Source organism: Oreochromis niloticus, linkage group LG23, assembly GCF_001858045.2.
Source record: "Oreochromis niloticus isolate F11D_XX linkage group LG23, O_niloticus_UMD_NMBU, whole genome shotgun sequence".
In the NCBI taxonomy this organism is placed as follows: domain Eukaryota; kingdom Metazoa; phylum Chordata; class Actinopteri; order Cichliformes; family Cichlidae; genus Oreochromis; species Oreochromis niloticus.
This window is the reverse complement of record NC_031986.2, coordinates 13,381,805-13,402,658: the sequence shown is the minus strand read 5'-3', so window position 1 is coordinate 13,402,658 and position 20,854 is coordinate 13,381,805. Positions and strand designations below refer to the sequence as shown.

Genomic DNA, 20,854 nt, shown 5'->3' with positions numbered 1-20,854 from the left:
ATCTGACCCTTAGTGACAGTGCTATTAGCAGCTGCAAATAAACAGAATATTCGGTTCAATTAATAACCTAGTGGCCACAAGTAATACACTAAATATTCATACTCTCCAGAGGATCAACTATTTCAATTCTAGGCTAAACCAACAACTCGGAGGAAAAGATATTTGAAAACAGACGGGCAGATTTACACAGATGACCAACCATCTTTCAGCGGACCTACGTAAGATTGATTTTTATGCTTATGATACTGGATTTAAAGTTAAAGTATTTAAATATGAATTCTTAGCTGTGTTCACGAGCAAGGCTAATCGGCTGCACAAATATTCACTGGATTTGACATATTCATTTAAATTTCTCAACACAGCCTTGGGTCAGTCTCGTATACGGCATTCTTCTCAAAGAAACAGAAACAGCACTCTGCCAAATTCTTGAGTCACCCCTGTTTTCTTTATATTCATGTATTTTTTGTAAGTGTTTTTGTAATAATAGTTCTCCAGGCTTTCGGAAAGTGTTTGAAAAGAAACACTGGCTAACACCCTTGGACACTGGGCTAATCAAGGTGAAAGTCCAGTTCTTGTACCTGACTACTTTAGGAAACAGGGTTTGTTTTTTTTTTAACGAAGCTACGTAACAATGACCAGTATGTCACACCAAGCATTGACTTTAAAGCTTGTTAGAATTATTCAAACTCTGTTTTTTGTTATATACTGTATTTTTATGCAAGTTTCCACATGTTTCAGTTAAGTGCCACACCTATTATCCCAGGAACATTTAAAGACTTTTGCACAATAATTTATGTATCAATCCTTGGCTAAAAATAGCCTGACCAAAAATCCATTATTTACCCTTTTTTGAGCCATGTTTGCTAAAAGCTTACAATATTCAGTTATTTTGGGGGTGGAGGAGTACATTTAATTAATAAAAAAAAACTAACAAAAAAAAAAATACAGCTCATTAACTATATTCATGCAGAAGAAACCACTGCAAGTGGAAGAAAACTGACATTTGCATCATTTCAAAGTGTAACCCATCTGTCAGAAAAAGCTTCAAGACTGGTGTGTGTGTGTGTGTGTGTGTGTGTGTGTGTGTTGGAAAAATGACCTGCTCGCTAGGTCCTGTGTATTCTTTAACATCACATCTGATGGAGACTGGCTGGCCCTCCACCCGGATTAATGGACCAGGAGGCACCGTCACCACACGGGCTGAGCATCCACCTTGAAGGAGAGAGAAAACATTTTAAAAGATTAAAAGTTTATAACAGGAAAAAAATAATATTTGGAGGCTGAGTTGGAATCCAAAACCTCTGAGATGAAAGAATATTCACCCTTATGTGAAGCAATAGAATTTACATGAAGAATACGCCGTATTCGCATAAATTCAGCAAGAAAAATGTTTAAGAGCAAGCTACAAGTCTGACAACCAATTAACAAACTCTACTGTGTTAAAGAAGAAGGATTTTACCAATTGAAGTTGCCTTTTTAAAGACAAACAAAACAGAGACCGAGGCACAGATACAGGTCTTGTTGGAACTTGAGTGAAGAACTGACGTTATTGACGATGACGGTGCTGAAACCTGAATTGCACTCTCTCCACGCACATGTATTTCTATACACGCTCACACCCACATCATTTTCTCTGGCACGAACACCAACCGCTGGTTATGACAGCCCTCCAGCAGATTTCAGAGAAGGAAGAAAACAACAGCGAGAGGCTGAGACTTATATGCGCCTCTTTAATTTAGCTTCAATTGCGTACCAGATCATTAGTGCTGTTTGGTTACATTGTAAGACTTCTTGTATCAAATCAAACCATCTGCATTTCATTCCTCCTTAGGCAAAGTGTTCGACTCTTGAATTCCAGCTGGGTAAGAGCATGTAGCAACACAGCCGAACTGACGGAGCTATGTACAGTTATGCGATACTGTGCTTTCTGGTCGGTGAGGCGCGGTCCACACTCCAATTAATGCCAGCATCATCAAGCTAGTTTTAATGAGCCACACCAAACTCATCCACACATTATCTTCAATGTAGGGTAAATACTAATATGGTAAAGTAAGTAGTTTTTGGTAAGTGGCACCCAGATATGAAAGCTGATACTGAACATGCAATCAGATTAGTCCTTCTCTCTGTTTGTACTACAGTGTCAATTTAATGTTTACTCTCCTTTTGGAAATTCCATTTTTGTTTCGTCCCAGGGGTCAGACAAATACGACCAATACGACGACAATACAGACATCACAGTTACAGGCATTAAAGACGGCTCAAACACACCGATGTCTTATCATATTTCAACTTGGTTTGTTCAACAGAGTTATACTACAAGCTATAAAAGACCTCGGGGCACGGGATGTTCACAAAGGTGGCGCCCTGTACCTCTGTCCTGGTAGTAAAGTGTAATCACCATAAAGCAAGTGCAATACGTCACTGAAGATGTCTCGCCACTTTTACACCACTCATGTCTACTAAAGCTATCATATTATGTAGTTGCTATATAAAGCAATCTTGCTGCCCCTGCTCACAATTGTGTTCTTCTTCTCTACAGACAGTGAAAACACCATGAAAAACACTGTGTAGCATACTCAATCATTCAGGTAAGAGCATCCCAGGAAGTTAGCGCTGTTCATCAGAAGAGCCCAGACTGAATGACTCACTTTGATGACTGACGAAACATTTCTCCCACTAAAAACGCTTCATCCAGATTAACAGAATCAATTTGTGGGGACCATTAAAAATTCCAATAAAATATCATTCATGAGACCTTATGTAGGAAAAAGGTCTTCAATCCCTGTTGCACTCAGTTCAGCTCACTGAAACGCCCTTATCAGCTGTAATGAGTCCTGTACGCATCATCAGTAGGCGCCCGCTTTCACTTACTAGCAAGCTCAGTATTCAGTTATCCTCCATTGTAACCACTGATAAACCAAAAGCTATCTAAATTACAAATGAGACAGCTAGCCTTTCTGTGTGCTTTGTAAAATCTGATTTATAATCAGGATCTTTTCTTAATCTTAACCAAGCAGTTTTGACGCTTAAGCCTACTGAAACTAAGTGAACAGGATGTGGAAAGCAAATCAAACAAAACCTAAAACAGGGGTTTCAAACCCCCTTGACATCTCCCATCTAGTGCTATTCTCCGACTTTTGTTTGGTTTAATCTGAAGAACTTAGCCTATTATCTCCATTCAGAAAGACACAATGACAACCAATGAGGAGTGTCTATACCTGCTGACTAAACAGTACAGGAAACATATTGGACTGATAATGAGGAACGGCAATTCAATTGGCTAAGGTTTGCAACGGGGGTCTGTTTAACATCCTGTTTTATTCTTAAACTTAGGTTTATTGAAGCCAGGTTTCAATTAGCTGCTTTTACCATCCGTTCTGTCAGTAACTGCACTATGAGAACAGCAGCACTGCAAAGTGTGTCTGTGCATTGAATTTTCCTGAAGGCCAAGAAACTGAAGCAGTCATGTCATGGCTGTTCAGCTCAATCAGAGCATTTGCACTCTGTCCGAAGCCAGATTGCTAAAAATAAGTCTGATGGAGGAGAACAACCACTCAGATCATCATACAGTTTGGGAAATAATCTAATAATTAGTTCTGTATAGACTTCATAGAACAGGTCTCAGAAATTATTTAGTTTTAGCCGTCATCAGGACCTACCTGGTCAGACTGTTGTTTGGCAACATATATTGTAACTTCAAAAGCAACCCGAAGTTTAATTTGTTTTTTTTTAGGTCTTACTATACCAATCAACACATCACCAAAACCTTTATACCGAGAGGTCTGCAAGCAAAGGAGGATTTTTACAGCAAAAGTCATGTCTTCTATCTTTAAACCCTTAAACCTATAAATGGATCTGGAAGGAAAAAAAACAAAAAAAAAACAACACAGTACTTCAAGAAAAAGCCCTGTGCTTGCATGAGCCATCAATACTTGTGAGTTGTTCAATTCTTATGTTTTTGGCAGTTGGCCTGGTGGTGTGAGTGCATGTGTGAGCCTGCTGAGTGTGGGGTTTTTTTCTGCTTTGCAAGTAACAAGGAACAATGAAGAAAGAAGCATATGAAACCTACTGTTCCAGTTCACTGTCTGTCTACAGTTTAATCTGTCTCCATCTTCACATCAGACGTGCATGGTTGACAGGTTGGTCTCAAATGACAATGTGATGCTAACAGTGAACATCCACTACAAGGAGCACCTGAGGCTCACTGAGGTTTTCTGCACCACCAAGGCGAAACCAGCAGCAAGCAAATCTCCTCCAAATTCCCTTTAAATTACTTCCTTAGCTAATACTAATGCTAAGTTACCATCACGTGACGCAACCAAAAACTTTGCTTCCCTTTTAATTTTAAGGTGCATTAACATAAAAGGGTCAAAAAGCATGAGGGCCATTAATCACCAAGAGGAAAAACGTTGTTGAGATTTATGTTTTTCAAACTTAGTTTCCAGCCTGTATGACTCCTGGTCTCTTGTGAAAATAAAAGATTGGAACCAGCGGAGCCTGAAAATTCCCACAAGGTCTGATAATAAAATACGATTTTGTAAAAAGGGATATCTGGATATTTTTACGTCACTGTGTTGGAATGAGCGAGCACGTCTGGATCACCATCTGGACGCTCAGTTGGCTTGTTATGTTGAGGTGATGCTTACTGTCAATCTTATCAGCAAAAACCCTGAAACCCGTCTCTTCTGTCTTATAGCTGATGTCTTAGTTCTGCTTCATAAGAGCCAGTTATGCTATTGCTAACAGACAGGTGGCAAGAGTCAGCCATTTACAATTTAAGCTTGTACCCCTTAATGTTCCAGCTGAGTTTTCTTATCTGAAAAGAAAAAAAAGAAAAATCCCCCTTTCTATATAAAAAAAGGCATCAGACTGTGACACCATGTCTCTAATTTCATTTTTTCCCCTTTAAATTGATGATTGTGTGTCGAAACATTGCAATGAGTCACCACAAACAGCACTGGTTTGGGGGCCCTGAGTCATGATCAGGTTCAACAGTTTCTGCCATTAAACGATGATTGCAAAAGCTTTGATGGGATTATTTAACCTTGCTATATTAATAAGTACGATAGATAATCTATAGTTTGGGCAGTACTATAATAGATACTGTCTGGTATTATAGGTGTTCTTCTTATTTCAAACTTCTGATTCACCACAGCTTTCAGAAAATCCCATGATTTATATAGACGAGTACTAAAAAAACTGGTTGGTTTTCAGTGAGCTTCACTATAAACATCTCTGTTGGCCTGACCTGAGAGTCATTAAATAAGCATAAAGGTCACCAAACTGGGGCTGAAAATCTTCTGCATGATAAAAACAAAATACATAATACATGATAAATTATCTGGCAGAACTCCACGGTAACAACTGACAGCATTTAGGGTACATTATACAATCATGAGAAAAAGAGCTTTTTCAAAGGGACTCTTTGCTATGAACAAAATAAGATCCCATGAATTAGTAGCTTTTCGAAAATAATAACTTAAAGTAGTGGTTTTCATTAAGGGCAAAGTTTGGTACGGTCTTTTTTTTCAATGTTGCTTCAGGTCATTGCAGTTTTTGGGTACTTCTTTATGCACAGCTCTCTAAGGTCCCTCATGGCATTTTGGTGTAGTTAGTCTGGATTTTAACTGGGCCACCGCAACACCTTGATTCTTTTCTTTTCCAGCCATTCTGTTGTAGCTTTGCTGCTGTGCTCTGGATCACTTTCCTGCTGCAGACTGATGGCCTCACATTTAAGTCTAGAAGACTTTGGTATACAGAGAAGTCCATGGACAACTCAATGACTGCAATGTGCCCGGGGCCCGTGGCTGCAAACAATCCCAAATCATCGTGCTGACAGTTGGTATGAGGTGTTTGGCTTTTCAACAAATGTGGTGCTGTGTATTATGGTCAAACATCTCCACATCTCATATGTCTCAAGGACATTGTTTGAGAAGTCTTGCAGTTCGCTCAGATCAAACTTTGCAAACCTAAGCTGTTCTGCCATGTTCTTTTTACAGAGAAAAGGCTTTCTCCCACCAACTTCTCCAAACAAGCCATACTTGGCTTGGTTTCCTTCTAATTGTGCTGTCATGAACATTAACATTTAACATGTTAGCTAAGCCTGTAGAGTCTGAGATGTAGATCTTGAGGGGGAATTGGGGGGTGGCGGGGGGTGGCGGGGGCTAATCAAATTCACTTGATTAGCAGCACCTAGCTGTTACATAACCTCCCTAATTCTTTGGGAAGCAGTAAGGGTGTACTTAGTTTTGTGACATGTGACAACTCTCTTTTGCACATAAATGTATGCAGTGCTTCTTTGATTTTAATGTGTGACCTCTGATTGAACATTCTCTTAAAGTAATACATCATCTTAAAAAGACAATAAAACTCAGAGCACATCTTTGCAAACTCTTTGAGGTTGACTTTGCAAAGATCAAGGAGATTGAGGAACTCATCCCCAGCTCCAGGATGAAACACTGGAGCTGGGTTCATACAGTGTCAGGGTTAAGACTTTCTAAACTTTCATCGACGAGTGTTAATTAAACACTAACAGATGGATCAGTTGTCCTGTTATCCTAGATTTAATTTTGATGGATTTGCACTTAAGAGGCTTCCTCCTCTTTATGGGTATGGCTGTACATGGGACATTTGGGAAACCTAAGATGGGATCAGGCTCTGTTGGGACTACCTGAGGTCACACAGCAAGTGATCTTTAAGCCCTGCAACCAGAAACAGATCAATAGTCTGTTATGTGGTGTTATGTTACCTGAAGCATGACAGTATTTTGCATATTATAGTCGCTTTCTCCTTGTGTGGAGTCAGAATACACACAGCATGAGCGCTGGCAGCATCTGATCATCTTACACTGCACTAATTTAAGCCAAGTGCCCAACTCTCTCTCTCACACACACACACACATACATACATATACTGGAGAAACCCTGTGGCAGTCACGGTTATGCTCATAAACATATGGCAACTGCAGTATCCAGGTATGCCAGTGAACAGGCCCTGGTTTGTCCCTGTGGAGAAAACCAGCCGAACACCGGCTTGGCACTTTGGCTCAGACCAGTCTGATGTGATTATAATAATACAGCTCATCATTATGGCCGGGCCATGACTTCTCAGTAGGCTAATGGGACCATGTCAACTCACGTTGGCTAATTGGTCTTAATGGGAGTACAGTTTGCTAGGCTAATGAGAGGCTGAACAGCACAGAGACTGAGAGACAGAAGAACACCCGAAACTTGAATTTTTTCCTTATTTGTCCTTATTTTTTTTTTTCTTAAGCTCTACTTTTAAATAGAATAAAGTATTTATAACACGTTTACATTTTATTTTTTTTTAAATACACTAAATAAATTATCACTGGTGGGAATGACTTCAAAACGTTCGCTTAACACACCTGTATGAGAAGGCCGACACTGAAAAAAATGTTTTTACGGAGGAAGTAGGTGCAAATTTTTACCGTGACAAACTCCATTTAAAACAATACATTTTTACGTAACTCTATCAGTCACACCCAGCCGCGTCTCAGATAACAACTCGGTCATTTATTTTCTCCAATCTCTTGGATTGACTTTTCAATTCGGCTTAACCCAATATACCAACCGACCCTTCTGTTTCACTGAAATTTCAACTTTTTAAGGAGGCTAGCTTGCTGCCCCCCAAACTTATTCCATCCAAATCCACAGCACTAGCAGCGGGAGCCAGTTGCAAAGTCACAAATACATTAAAAATAAGTGATAGTTGATGGGTTGGCTGTATGCCGAATTATATAGGTGGTGTTAAAAATGCAGAAAATGGTTTGAATTATGTTTTAAAATGGATGTTCGCTGGTACACAACCGAAACATATTAAATTGTCAGATTTTAAAACGGAGTACAACACTGGCTTCTCGCGACCAGAGAATGCCATCTATCGGAGTTAATTAGCCATCAATATAGTCAAGCAAAGAAATGTCTCTTACCGAGCATCAAAAGCCCGAAAGCGAATGCGAAAAGACACTTATCCATGTTCCCTCCTCTCTTATTCCACTCTTATCCTTTTTTCCTTAATTTCCCCCCGCTTTCTTTGTCCCGCGTTGGGGGTAAGACCAGTCCTCTCCCGCCGCTGTCGGGCAATCCAATAAAACTCTCAGATGTGTGCAGTCAGTCCGCACCGCACACCGGGCGGAGCCGCTAGGCAAAACGGATGCACACACCGCGGTTTCTGATCCAGCGAGGCGAAAGTCCGGGTCCGGGGGGAGAGCGTTTACATGACACTTACACTGAACCGGTGTAATGTGTGTCTCTGTGTGTGGGAACTGGGACGAGCTACATAGAGAGGGGGGTGAGGCTGATAGAGGTGAGAGAGAGAGAGAGAGAGAGTGGCCGGAAGTTAGGTGACGGTCTGGAGGAGGGGTGGAGAGAAACAGGGAGGTCCCAGGTGGAGAGAGAGAGATTCCCACATCATTCTTACTGTGCCACAAGTTTTAATAGCGAAGATTACACGTCGGGCACAGTCCAGTGATGATATGATGGATTTCTCCATCACAGAGCATAAATTACAGCAGCTAAATCTCCAGTGATTATCCTTTAATATCGACCTACCAGCCCAGGCTATTACACCAGCTCCTTGTGTATAACAATTGATACATTTGATTGATTTCTCTCTACAGTAATGTTGCTTTCATGATGTGTTGAAATTGATACTTTGATACCCAGGATGCTTTATGATAATAAAAATTATAAAGCTCATTTGGAAAATTGCTATACATATTTGAAAATTGGCAGTGATAAAGGGCCAGTACACTAAATTAGGAGTACAGAGAAAGGTCGGGGGCGAAGCACCTAGGAATTTATGGCACAGGCCACAGGAGAAGTTTAAAAGGAAGGTGAGGGCTGAAACTTCTACAGTTAACATGTTTCCTCAGGTCTTCCAAAGGCAATTTATTGTTATTTTTACTATTATATAAGCAATATAGTCATTGTAGTCAGTTCCATGCACAAACCACATATATTTGGAGGCTAAAAGAATCCGCAAAAATCTATGTACTTCCCTTCCGAAACGAATACGCCCACCGCCTTGTTTGTATGCTAACATTTCTCCCATTTTCATTTTCCCTGCGGCCTGCCCTTTCACCAGCGCTGACACATCCCAGTTGTCAGTTACTGTCCTGTGGCCAAGCCCATGCTGTCTACTTACACAAAGCCACTGGGCAGGGCAAAGTTCACAGCTCAGTCAGCCTCAGAGACAGAGAAAGAAGCAAGGGGCTGAGAGGAGGTAAGGACTTTGGTTTTCCAACCTTGGGGTCAAAGGTTAAGACTTCGTAGGTCATCTGCGTTGGTGCTTTCTAATTTTAAAGTGTGCATGTGCAGCCTGCTACTGTATGTGGTCCAACACCGGAGACTCTATTGTCGCACAACATCTGTTCAATCTGACACATACATGCAGGACACACGCAGGTTTATGTTATTGCACCACTACTCTATCAGTTATTAACTAGGTCATGGAGTCTTGGCACCACCTCTGGTTTCACTGACTGTTATTCCTACCAACAACCTCAGTTATGATTCGTTTTAGACCGTGTGAAGTCACTTATTCAGAAAATATGGAGCTAGAACACCACCTTCTGGTCACGGAGAGGAACACTGATAGAAGCACATAAACAGAGACGAACAGGGAGACATAACTGGAAAATATAACCAAATCCAGGGACTGTAAATGATCTGAAGGTGAAGGTTTTACCCTGGTAGGATATGATCAGGTAACAGCTCGATTCAGTTAATGACCACCCATGACATCACCCTTACTGTTATGTGTGTTTCCCTATGAAAGAATGTGTGCGTATTTCGCTGAAACACACTCCTGTACACACCCACTGCCACATGACTTGTCTCAGAGGTGATTATGGTGGATGCTTGCGGGTAGATATTGTCTTAAGAATGCAGTGTGGACACTTTACAGGGTGAAGGAGAGGGTACACCGTTCCTCTTACCTATCACAGGGCTAACACAGAGAGAAAGACAACCAGTCACGCCCACATTCACACAGCTTTGAATCACCAACCGATGCATGTGTCTGTATCTGTATAGAGGCCGCCCAGGTGCAGGGAGAAGGAAAGGCTCCAGCTGGCTCATGGATTCAAACCCAGGATCTTCTTGCTGTGAGGCGACGGTGCAAACCAGCAGAGCACCATGCCACCTGCACAAAGAGGTCAAATTCAAGTGTGGCATGAGAACTCATAGACGTGACAGCTGATCTCACTGAAACAAAGTCTCTCTTGTTTTTCTGTTGTTTTTCACTTTGAACAGTGTCTTCAGCGTGCGAGGCAGGCTGTGTACACAGCAGCTGATCCACTGTGCACTCGTTTGGTCTTATAGAATATCACAGAACTCCAAATATATTCTGGTTTTTTTCTGCTTGCATTCTGTTACACACCAAAGCTCAGTGTGTACATGCTAACAAATGTCTCGTGTAAGTCTTCTCCAACACTGGAGAGCACATTGTTTTTGATCCAGGATTGTTTACATGGATTTCTACCAGCTAGCTGCCTTCATGCATGCTGCATCTAGCTGGCTTTTTTTTTCTTTCTTTTTTTTGCTTTTCATTGGAAGAGTGACAACGTGTCCCCTGCATCTACTCACATGCATGTATTCTTGTCCACAAGAAGTATTACCAGAGGAATTTCACACTGCATTAAGATATTGTATCAAATCCTGGACAGCACTACTTCTGCATGTAAGTCCCTCAATAAAGCCACAGCATATAATTTCCCATCACTATCATATACACTGGATGGAGGTAATATTGCCCTAAAACAGAATAATCTCTTCAGGAATCAGGAGATGTTTCATCAGGTCTAAGAAACTTATTTTCTTATTGATTCACAGCGAGTTTTCCTTCTCCAGGGAGCATTTTGGGAAGTGTAGCTAAATCCTTCCAGCCAAATAGACCCCAAAGAATAAAAGTATCTCCTAAATGTAGGAGTTAAGGCAGGGCTGTCAAACAAAAGGCCCATGGGCCAGAATTGGCCTGGCAAAGACTCCAATCTGGCCACTGGATCGCTTTTGAAAATGGGAAGGAGGGCAGAAATTTTGGACTTTTAACCATATTTTTTCATTTTACAGGTTTTCCTGCTAATATATCCCTCCACTGTGAACATTGAAACATCTAAATATTTAAGAAATATTTAATTGTATTTATTTTTTACAATCTAAGCCCCAAAACAGTCCTGCTGACACTTTTTTTTTTTTCATCTATTGCAGCAACATTTCTTTACCATGTGGAAAAAAGTAAGACATACTTGGTCCGACCCTCTTAAAATTCATGTTGTGTCATTAAAAAAATGTTTATTAATGGTAATTAATGGTTTATTCCTTCATTCCTTGAACAAACAAATAAACTATTAGCTGTTGATTATTAGCTACAGAAGAAACTAAATCATCCTCCCTTTTCAGCTCTGACAGGAAAAAAAACAAAAAACAAAACAATTTCCTGTAACAGTTTTTTTTTCTATTAAACTACACCTTCCTAGTACCAGGATGGACCTTCTGTGTAAACTGTAGCCTCAGTTTCGTGTTCTTTGAAAGGGGTGGCACCCGGTGTGGTTTTCTGTTGATGTACGTGGCGTACCTGCTTCAAAGAGATGGGCTACAATAGATCTAAATGATACCTACATGCAAAACCTCCCTCTCTCCCTCTCTCTCTCTCTCTCTCACACACACACACACACACACACACACACACACACACACACACACTCATACTTGACGGTGAAGTTGCTGAATGGTTGACACAAATCCACTACTGCAAAATGTTTCCAGTTTTAAAGACAAGTCCACTTTGTTTTTGAAGCTTTCTGTTCTGTGTATTTATTTGTTTAACATCAGCACTCGTTACAGACACATTTTTACAAATACTGAATATCCAACCCCCCAAATTGAGAAACAAACAAAAAACATTCATTAACATGTGTTGTATTTCATCTCACAGATAGAATATAATAATTGTGATATATTTCATCCTTTAATCTTTAATTACTTTAACTGTGGATTTTATTTTCCTAAACAGTTTTTAAATAATTTCACACCTTAAAAAATAATCTTTATTTCATTCTAAAAATAACCTTATATTTCTTTTATTTAAAGACCACTAAAGAAATTCTTTCAAAGGTAGATGCAGATATTCTTTTAAATCATTTAATTACAAGCAATTACGATTCCCATATTCATATCTATCCTTCATATAATTCCTTATATCAAGATAACATTTAGAAGCTTTTTTCCCCCCTGATGTATTTCACCTTAAATTCATTAGGTAGCAGATTTGTCCAAAATCTGCTTCTGTTTGCTGATCTGCAAACCTTCAAACTGAGTTTTACTGAGTTTTTTAATGATACGTTTCATATCTGGAAACAAAACAAAACAAAAACAACAACAAAGACTCAGTTTTACAGATAATAATAATGAAGCAAAACATTCGTACAGGAACAAATTAACTTGGATTAAAGCACCATCTAACATGACAGGTCAAAGAACTTGGAGAAGTGTAAACAAACAAACAAATTATGAAAAACAAGGCAGACGATATAAAAACTTAAAGCTGCAGCATTCGTTTTCAAAATTTTAAAAGCTGCAAAGAATTCATGCACAAAATGTTGAATATGAAATAAATTAATCATTAAAAAATTAACAATTAAATAAAATGTAAGAAAAAATAGTAAAAGAACCAACTTTTAAACTTTTTAGTTTTTAATCATCGCTAATATCCTTATTTTTACTTATATTTATAAAATGCGTATAGCGTTTCAAAATTTTTTATGTTTATTTTGCCTCCAAAAGTTCCATATAGTCGTCAAATTTATTCACATGGCTTGCCGTGTGTTTAATGTTCATTTACTAAATCTTGCTCCTCTGCAGCTTTAAGAGATTTCACACAGATTCGAAAGATGTTTCTCAAATTGGACAAGCTTTGGATATTAAATATTAAAATCACAGATAAAATTGCAGACTCTGTGTTGGGGCTGCGTGTCTGCATTGCAGATGAGCCTTAGGCCCCCCCAATAAAGTCAAAGTCAGCCCCTCTCAGCTGAATACTACAAGTCAAATTCATTCCTACAATTTGGTAATGAAAAACTAAACACCCATGTCGCTGATAAATTATTGATGTGTGAGCTCACAAGTGATTAGAAGTGTGTTCAGGTATAATTAGAAACACTTTATATGAAACGTGAAAACGAAACAGTTCATCTCCTGGTATACAAAGCATTTAATGACTGCTACTGTGTCCAGCACTAATGATGACATCTTAAAAATTAAACATTTCAGACAATTTAAATTTAACAAAAAAACATATATGAGAATCAGAAAAATCTCATTGCAATTTTTAAAATTGAACACAAATGATTTGCAGTTTATTAAAAAGTGGCCAATTAACCTTCTCTCAGTCAACTAATCAATTCATTGATTACTGACTGCAGCTTTGATGGGTACACAAACTATTGATTAGAAATAAAATATATTTTTAACATGTAATATTTATGTATAATTATTGTTGTTAATATTCTGGAATAGTTTCAGCTTCTCGTAAATGTTATATTTGACATGAAATACAGAAATCTTACTCATGTTATCATTCATATTTAAAGCCCTAAATCTACTTACAGATACATTCAATTATAAAGTATAAAATGACAGCTGTGATTGGGAGAGGATAAATTAATATGGTATAGTATGTCCTTTGTAGGATCAATAAAGAATTTAACTATGAATCTATCTGAATTAGGGTTACAGTTACTCCAATACTAACCTGTGTCTTCCGCCCTAAAAACAGATGTTGCATTATAGGGATCCTTCACGGTAGCTCTGTTAATATCGTTTCTTATTGTGTAATCATTTGAGGTGCTTAAAAAATTCAGTTCTGTGTTTTTTGTGTTTCTTTCAACCTTTGTTATGAAGAATTTAAGTTGCTGTCAGTTTATCAATCTTAACTAATCTACAGAGTTAAAGTCTTTGACACCAAGACTCAACGAACCAAAAAACCTTAAGAGAACCTGAAAACTGGTAAAAGTCCTCTTAATAATATACTGCTGCAGGATGGTAATGCACAATAAAGGCAGTACTGAAACATAAGGCTCACTTCTTTGGAATCAAAAAACAGAGCAACAAAGACACATAATTAAGAATTTTGTTGTGATATTTCATCCTGTTACTTCAATACTTCAATCACATTAGGTTGTACAAGAACAGCAAACCTACTCTTCTTCTTTTGTCTCATGGTCTTGTCTGCAGGGAGAAATTACCAGACCTTCCAGTTCCTGAACATAAGAACACATTTCAGTCTACACCATTATCCTCATTAACAGTTACTTACAGATTAGCTGTAGAGTACACATATTTACTCTGAAGATCTGTGAACATAGGCAGTAACAAACAAGCTACAGCAAACATACAGATTACTGCTTGGGTTTTATTGTGACTTACACTGTTGACGTCCTGGTTTGTCTTTACTTTGGTTCTGAAGAACTACAGAAAAATGTGAAATATGTTTAGTCAAAAACAGTCTGCTGTTTACTGGAGTGTTACTGTGACCCACAAGTCCTGTTTCAAGACAAGAAGTCCAAAACAACATCTCTCTGTCAATGCAAGTTTCAAGTCAAGTCACCTCATATTTAAAAATAAAACCACAATGAACAAGTCAAAGCTAAAAGTCCCAATTCAAAGACAACTCAATGCTAAAAACAAGCAAAACCTGAATCAACCATTAAAAATATTGGGGTGGCACACCAACAGAATTTACAGCTTTAATATGCTGTCAGATACAGGTTACTAGAAAAATATGGCAAAAGAGAGAGAGAAATAGCAATTGTGTAAATCTAATAAACTTGTGCTCAAGTTTATTAGATTTATTACCAACATAGTCTTGTCAGAGGGCGCCACTAATGGGGGACAACAAATTATGGAGGGTGCCCCCCCAGCCCCCATTGGTGCTTCGCCTGCATTAGATTTATGATAAGAGGAAGTTAAATAAATATGTGGTAAAATATTGCGTAGGTTGGGAAGTGATCAATAACACTCAGTCTGACTGTATTTCCTCCTTTAAATACCAGAATTCACTCAGAATCCTTTCAGCACAGCAAAGGAGAAACAGGACCCACCTCCTCTCTGATGAACATACTGGTGATGATGAGCCCATAAAGGCTGAGGAAGGTGCTCACGATGTAACACCGCGTGGAGTCGTACAGGATTACAGGCTCTGTGGAGGTCAGAGTCAATGGTTAAACAAAGCGCAAGCATGAGCAAAATCTGAAGAAATGTTAAAGGGAGGCTGGTGTAGATATTACTTTTTCCTGCTCTATATTATTACTGCTGAAATAAATTTAGTCTGGGGCATGACTGACCCTGTGACCATCTCAAATTGGAGGGAAAAGAAACAAATAAACATAACAAAGATTCCAGGTCCAAGTGTCATACAAAAAATAAAGACTGAAGTCGTTCGAAACACTTTTTTTTTTTTGTTTAGCTGAAAAAATACTTGAGCTAGGTCCTTCAAACGTGTTAAGATAACGCTAGTAAGCCTCTGAAGCCAGTAACGACAAAAAACAAAACAAAACATGGACGTAGGAGATAAATATCTGTGTGTGGTTTGTGCTTTGCTTTGCTCTGCAGGAGCTGATTGAAGTAATAGACTGCACGAGCGACACCTGGGCCCGGCAGATATGATGGCAAAAACTTTTGTTAACATCCATAGCTCAAGTAATATTAGTGAAGAAGGTCAAAGGGGAAGGGAAGTTACACTAGCAGAGAACGGGGATGCTGCAGCAAGTTGACGACACAAATGTTTCATTGAATATGCCATTTACAAAAACTGAATTGAACCAGGCACTTAGGAAATTTAATCTTTCAGCACCTGGAAAGGATGAGATTTGTTACATGATGATAAGTCACTTGAGAGACTCGGCTAAAGAAGTTTTACTAGAACTGTATAATAGAGTTTGGGAGGGAGGGAAGTTGCCACAAAGCTGGAAGGAGGCAGTGATAATACCAATACGCAAACCAGGGAAAGACGATACGAAACCAGGAAACTACAGACCAATAGCATTAACATCCAATGTCTGCAAAATAATGGAGAGAATGATAAATGAAAGATTAGTGTTCTATGTGGAAAAGAAGGGATATTTGGCTCAGTGTCATAGTGGTTTTAGAAGAGGGAGGGGAACGATGGATCCAGCTTTATGTTTAGAACATGAGATAAGGAAGGCACAAGTGAATAAGGAGAGTGTGCTGGCGGTCTTTTTTGATATAGAAAAAGTGTATGATATTATGTGGAGGGAAGGTCTGTTAATAAAAATGAGGGAAATGGGTATAAATGGTTGAATGTTCAGATGGGTTAAGGATTTTTTGGACGGCCGACGAATAATAGTGAGGATTGGGAGGAGTTATTCGGAGAGTTTGCCGATAGAAAATGGAACGCCACAAGGAAGCATAGTTAGCCCGCTATTGTTTTCACTGCTGATTAATGATGTGTTTAGGAACATAGAGGGTGGGATGGGGTTTTCACTTTTTGCAGACGATGGGGCAATGTGGGCAAGAGGACGACGGTTAGACTTTTTGGTGAAGAAAGTACAGGGGGCGATTGCAGAAATAGAACAGTGGTCGTATAAATGGGGGTTTAAATTCCCAGTTGATAAGACTAAGTTGATGGTTTTTACAAGAAAGAGAGGTGGGGTTGACGTCAGGGTCAGATTGTATGGACGGGAATTGGAAAGGGTTAAACAATTTAAATTTTTGGGGTTGTGGTTTGATGAAAGGGTGACATGGACTATACATATTCAGAAAATAATAGACAGATGCAAGAAAGTGTTGAATGTAATGAGGTACTTAGTGGGAATTGACTGGGGGGCTGATAGGAAATCTTTAAAAGCTATATATACTGGGTTGATTAGGTCAGTATTGGATTATGGGTGTGTAGTATATAATTCTGCTGCCAGAACAAGTCTTCGTAAGTTGGATAGTATCCAATATCAAGCGTTAAGACTTTGCTCAGGTGCATTCAAAACAACATCTGCAGCAGCACTACAGGTAGAAATGGGGGAAATGCCATTACAAATAAGAAGAGAGCAATTGACATTGAATTACTGGGCAAGTTTACAAGGACATGGTCACGATCATCCAACGAAAACTGTTTTCCAACCATGCTGGGAAAAAGAGAAAATGCAATTGAAGAGCTTTGGGTGGACAGTGGGACAGAAAGCAGCTGAACTTAATCTGGACAAGATAAACATAAGTCACACAGTACCACTGCCTACAATACCACCATGGATGCTCCCTGACGCAGTAGTGGATTTCACATTGTTAAAGAAGAAGACCAAGGAGAGGGGTGTTATCTTAAATTCGCATACAGTACAGGAATATATTAATCAGTATTATAGTTATGTCAAAATCTACACGGATGCATCAAAGAATACAGCCAACCAGAGTGGGATAGCCTTTATAGTTCCTGAATTTAATATCAAGGTGGGGAAAAGGATCAGTGACGATTTGTCAGTATGCACAGGGGAAATGGTTTCCATATTGTTAGCAGTCCAGTGGATTGAGGAAACGAAACCACTAAGATCTGTGGTGTGCTCGGACTCGAGCTCATCACTGGCCAGCTTGCAAGACAGCCACTCAGACTGCAGACCTGACATTCTGCTAGAGATCCAGCAAACATTGTTCAGACTTGTTATGATGGGGCTTGTGGTCACATTCTTATGGGTACCGGCGCATCATGGAGTTAAAGGAAATGAAATGGCAGATAGGACAGCAAAAGTCGCAACAGGGAGACCACTGATAGATGTGGTTATTAGTGTGAGTAGGACGGAGCTCAAGAGCAGAATACGACACAAAATGAAGGAAAGGTGGCAAAAGCAATGGGAGGAGGAGAGGAAAGGGCGATGGTTGTACAACATCCAAAGGAAAGTGGGGGAGATGAGAAGTACAGGACGAAACAGGAGAGAGGAGACGATTATATCTCGACTGAGATTTGGACATACTGGCTTAAATAGCACATTATTTTTAATAGGTAAACACAGTACAGGGGAGTGTGACTGCAGTAGGGAACAGGAAACAATAGAACATGTTTTATTGCATTGTCAGAAGTATGATGTGGAGAGGAGACAGCTGGTCAAAAAGCTGGACGATATGAAAGTGAAGTTGGACTTGTTTGATTTATTTCGCGTGAGCTCTATGAGTGAAAGTTATCAAGCTGTATTTTGGTTTTTAAGACGGACCCATTTGTTCAGGAGAATTTGAATATTTTCTTTTCTTTTAATTAATTAATTTATTTGTTTAATTATTTATTTATTTATCTATTTATTTTGTCATTTTGGTTCACACTCCACACCAGTTGGTGGCGGTAATGCACCATTCTGCTGTTTGCCAACCGCCAATAAACCCTATACAGAAGAAGAAGAAGAAGACACCTGGGCCCAGTGAGCTATGAAAGCTCCCTCCATTCTGCAGCAGGTCTCTCAGTTGCTCTCTGCTCACTGCCTTGATTTGGACAACAGCCTTATAGACTGGATTGGCTCAGACTGCAACCATATTGAAAATTTGTGGCCTACACTTTAAAGCCAGGTTTGTGCCTGGAAACCAGGCAGTATTCTGCCAGAAGAGTGGTTAAATATCCACCCTAACATTTGCTTATGGGCACAATATCAAAAGTAGAACTCATGCTGATTTGACTGTTCGATTTCTCGGCAATATAGAGGTTCTGGGTTTTTTTTAGCGCTAGACTCATCAAAGTATCAGTAACATTATCATAATTCATTCAAGCAGGTTATGTATAATTGTGATGAAGCTTATTTCCAATATATAGTCATTGTATTCATATAATTTGGTAGAATTGGTCTGAAAAATGCTTTTAAACATTTAATTCAAACAGAAAAGCAGCAATGGTGCCTTTAATGGTGTAACTCAGGGGTGGGCAATTCCAGGCCCCGAGGGCCGGTGTCCCTGCAGGTTTTAGATGTGTCCTCGAACCAACACAGCTGATTTAAATGGCTAGATTAGCTCCTCAACATGTCCTGAAGTTCTCCAGAGGCCTGGTAACGAACTAATCATGGGACAGGTGTGTTGACCCAAGGTGAGATCTAAAACCTGCAGGACACCGGCCCTCGAGGCCTGGAATTGCCCACCACTGGTGTAACCAGTGCTTCACATGTGTCCTCTTACTTGTAGGAGTAACTGCAACGGTTCCCATCTCTTTGGTACTCTCCACGATTTTGGTCCAATTTCTGGGGTGGATGAGCTCCCGGGTGACGTTGCAGGAGAGAGTTAGGTCACTTCCCTCAGTGATGACAGGGGGCGGGGTCTTAGGGGACACCTTGAGCGTGTTAGGAATGACTGATGGGAAAACAAAACAAAAAAACATTTTCACACACAAACAATGTTATAAAAAGAAACAAACTAGTAGTAAAAATATTGACTTTATAAAGTAATAAAGTAAAGTACTAAAGATAGCCTCTACAGCAGGATTGGGCAATCCATTTTCCCAAGGGGCCATGTGAAGGACCCTCTGAAGTCTAACATCCACAACTTCAGGATATCATTTTTGAATTTTGTGTGATGGTCGATGCCAAGAACAGCTCAATGTGATTTGATTTAGTTGCTGTTAGTTTAGTTGCCTCTGTATAAGCTTACTGGTGTGGCCCGCTGCTCTATACGCAAAGGTAAAAACTTTTTCAAGGCCTGATATATTGCAAAGATCTTTCCCAGTAGAAAAGCCTTCCTGGAGGCATTCCAGGCAATGGTGGAGGCATCCTCGTGGTCGGCTGAGAAATAGGTTTCCAGTTGCCACCTGGGCTTCATCCGCTGCTGTCGGATGAAGCCCAGGTGGCTCCCGCTGACGGCGTGGGCGTCCTTTCTGGACCAGTCCCGGCCCCACGAAGGAGGCCCCAGGCCTGCCACCACCTGTCTGCGCGTGGCTGCAGCGCAGAGGCAGTTCACACCCACTAACCCCTTCTCCTCTTGGTTTTCTTCGCAGATCATGGCCGCTACGGACGCCACACCCAACACACCTGGGGCAGCCCTCCCCCGGTTCAGGAAAGACGTGCCACGTACCGGTAAGGTGACAATGGGGTACACACCAGGCTCTGGTGGATTCGGGCTGTATGCAGACCCTGGTCCACCAAACCCTGGTTCGCACAGGGGCATTGCTGGAGGCAGAGTGGGTGATGGTGAAGTGTGTGCATGGGGACATTCACAAATATCCCTTAGATATAAGGGGAAAATGCTTAGACTGAAGACTGCGGTTAGTTCACGCCTGACGCACGCTAGATTGGCCCAGGTTCAGTAGTTTAATAGGGCAGTGTGTCCGGGTGCATTGACGGCCGATAGGGACATGTGGGGTCTGCCTTGCGCTAAGCGGTGATACGGGGTCATCTGAAACCGGCTCTGGGAAGGAGGAGGAGAAAGCCCAGGAATTCACTCCACAGAAAATTTTCTACTGGAGCTTTCTTGAGTTGACACCCTACACTCAGCCTTTGACCAGGTGAGAAGAATTGATGGTCAGATGGCGCGCCCTGAAGCAGCACTGACATTTATGCATTTTGTATTGATTAGGGAAAGATTGCATCGAGTGAGTTGCGACACTCGCACAGAGGAGGTACACACCCAGTTGTTGGCGTCTTGAAGCCGCCGGGAAATGATTTTCCAGGTGGTTCATTACAACCCAATGGCCGGTCACATTGGGTATGACAAAACTCTGGATTGAATAATGGCTCAATTTTATTGGCCGGGCAGATGTGAACCAATAGCGCTTGTCCTGCCCAGAGTGTCAGCTGGTTCACCAGCCAGTCATACAAAAAGGGCCTTTGTGCCGTTTACCATTAATGGATGTCCCATTTCAC

General features: G+C 40.2%; 1 protein-coding gene and 2 long non-coding RNA genes across 3 annotated transcripts in view; 1 reads left to right on the top strand and 2 right to left on the bottom strand.

The window, feature by feature from the left end:
• The window catches only part of ptgfrnb (prostaglandin F2 receptor inhibitor b), a 79,448-nt gene extending 71,101 nt beyond the window's left edge, over nt 1-8,347 (bottom strand). The window contains exons 1-2 of the mRNA XM_005460662.4: nt 7,952-8,347; nt 1,100-1,212 (exon numbers count right to left, since the gene is read on the bottom strand). Coding sequence (XP_005460719.1) covers nt 1,100-1,212; nt 7,952-7,997 — 159 coding nt within the window. The 5' untranslated portion in view covers nt 7,998-8,347. The remainder of the gene's footprint in view (nt 1-1,099; nt 1,213-7,951) is intronic.
• A 738-nt stretch (nt 8,348-9,085) lies between these two features.
• LOC112843817 (uncharacterized) lies at nt 9,086-10,933 on the top strand. Its single transcript, XR_003216339.1, has 2 exons — nt 9,086-9,246; nt 10,059-10,933. It is a non-coding gene; the product is annotated as an uncharacterized LOC112843817 (long non-coding RNA).
• Nucleotides 10,934-11,805: 872 nt separating this feature from the next.
• LOC102078135 (immunoglobulin superfamily member 8) overlaps nt 11,806-20,854 on the bottom strand; it is a 31,502-nt gene continuing 22,453 nt past the window's right edge. Inside the window, exons 4-7 of the long non-coding RNA XR_001222955.3 lie at nt 19,179-19,349; nt 15,122-15,219; nt 14,448-14,489; nt 11,806-14,281 (exon numbers count right to left, since the gene is read on the bottom strand). This is a non-coding gene — a long non-coding RNA (immunoglobulin superfamily member 8). The remainder of the gene's footprint in view (nt 14,282-14,447; nt 14,490-15,121; nt 15,220-19,178; nt 19,350-20,854) is intronic.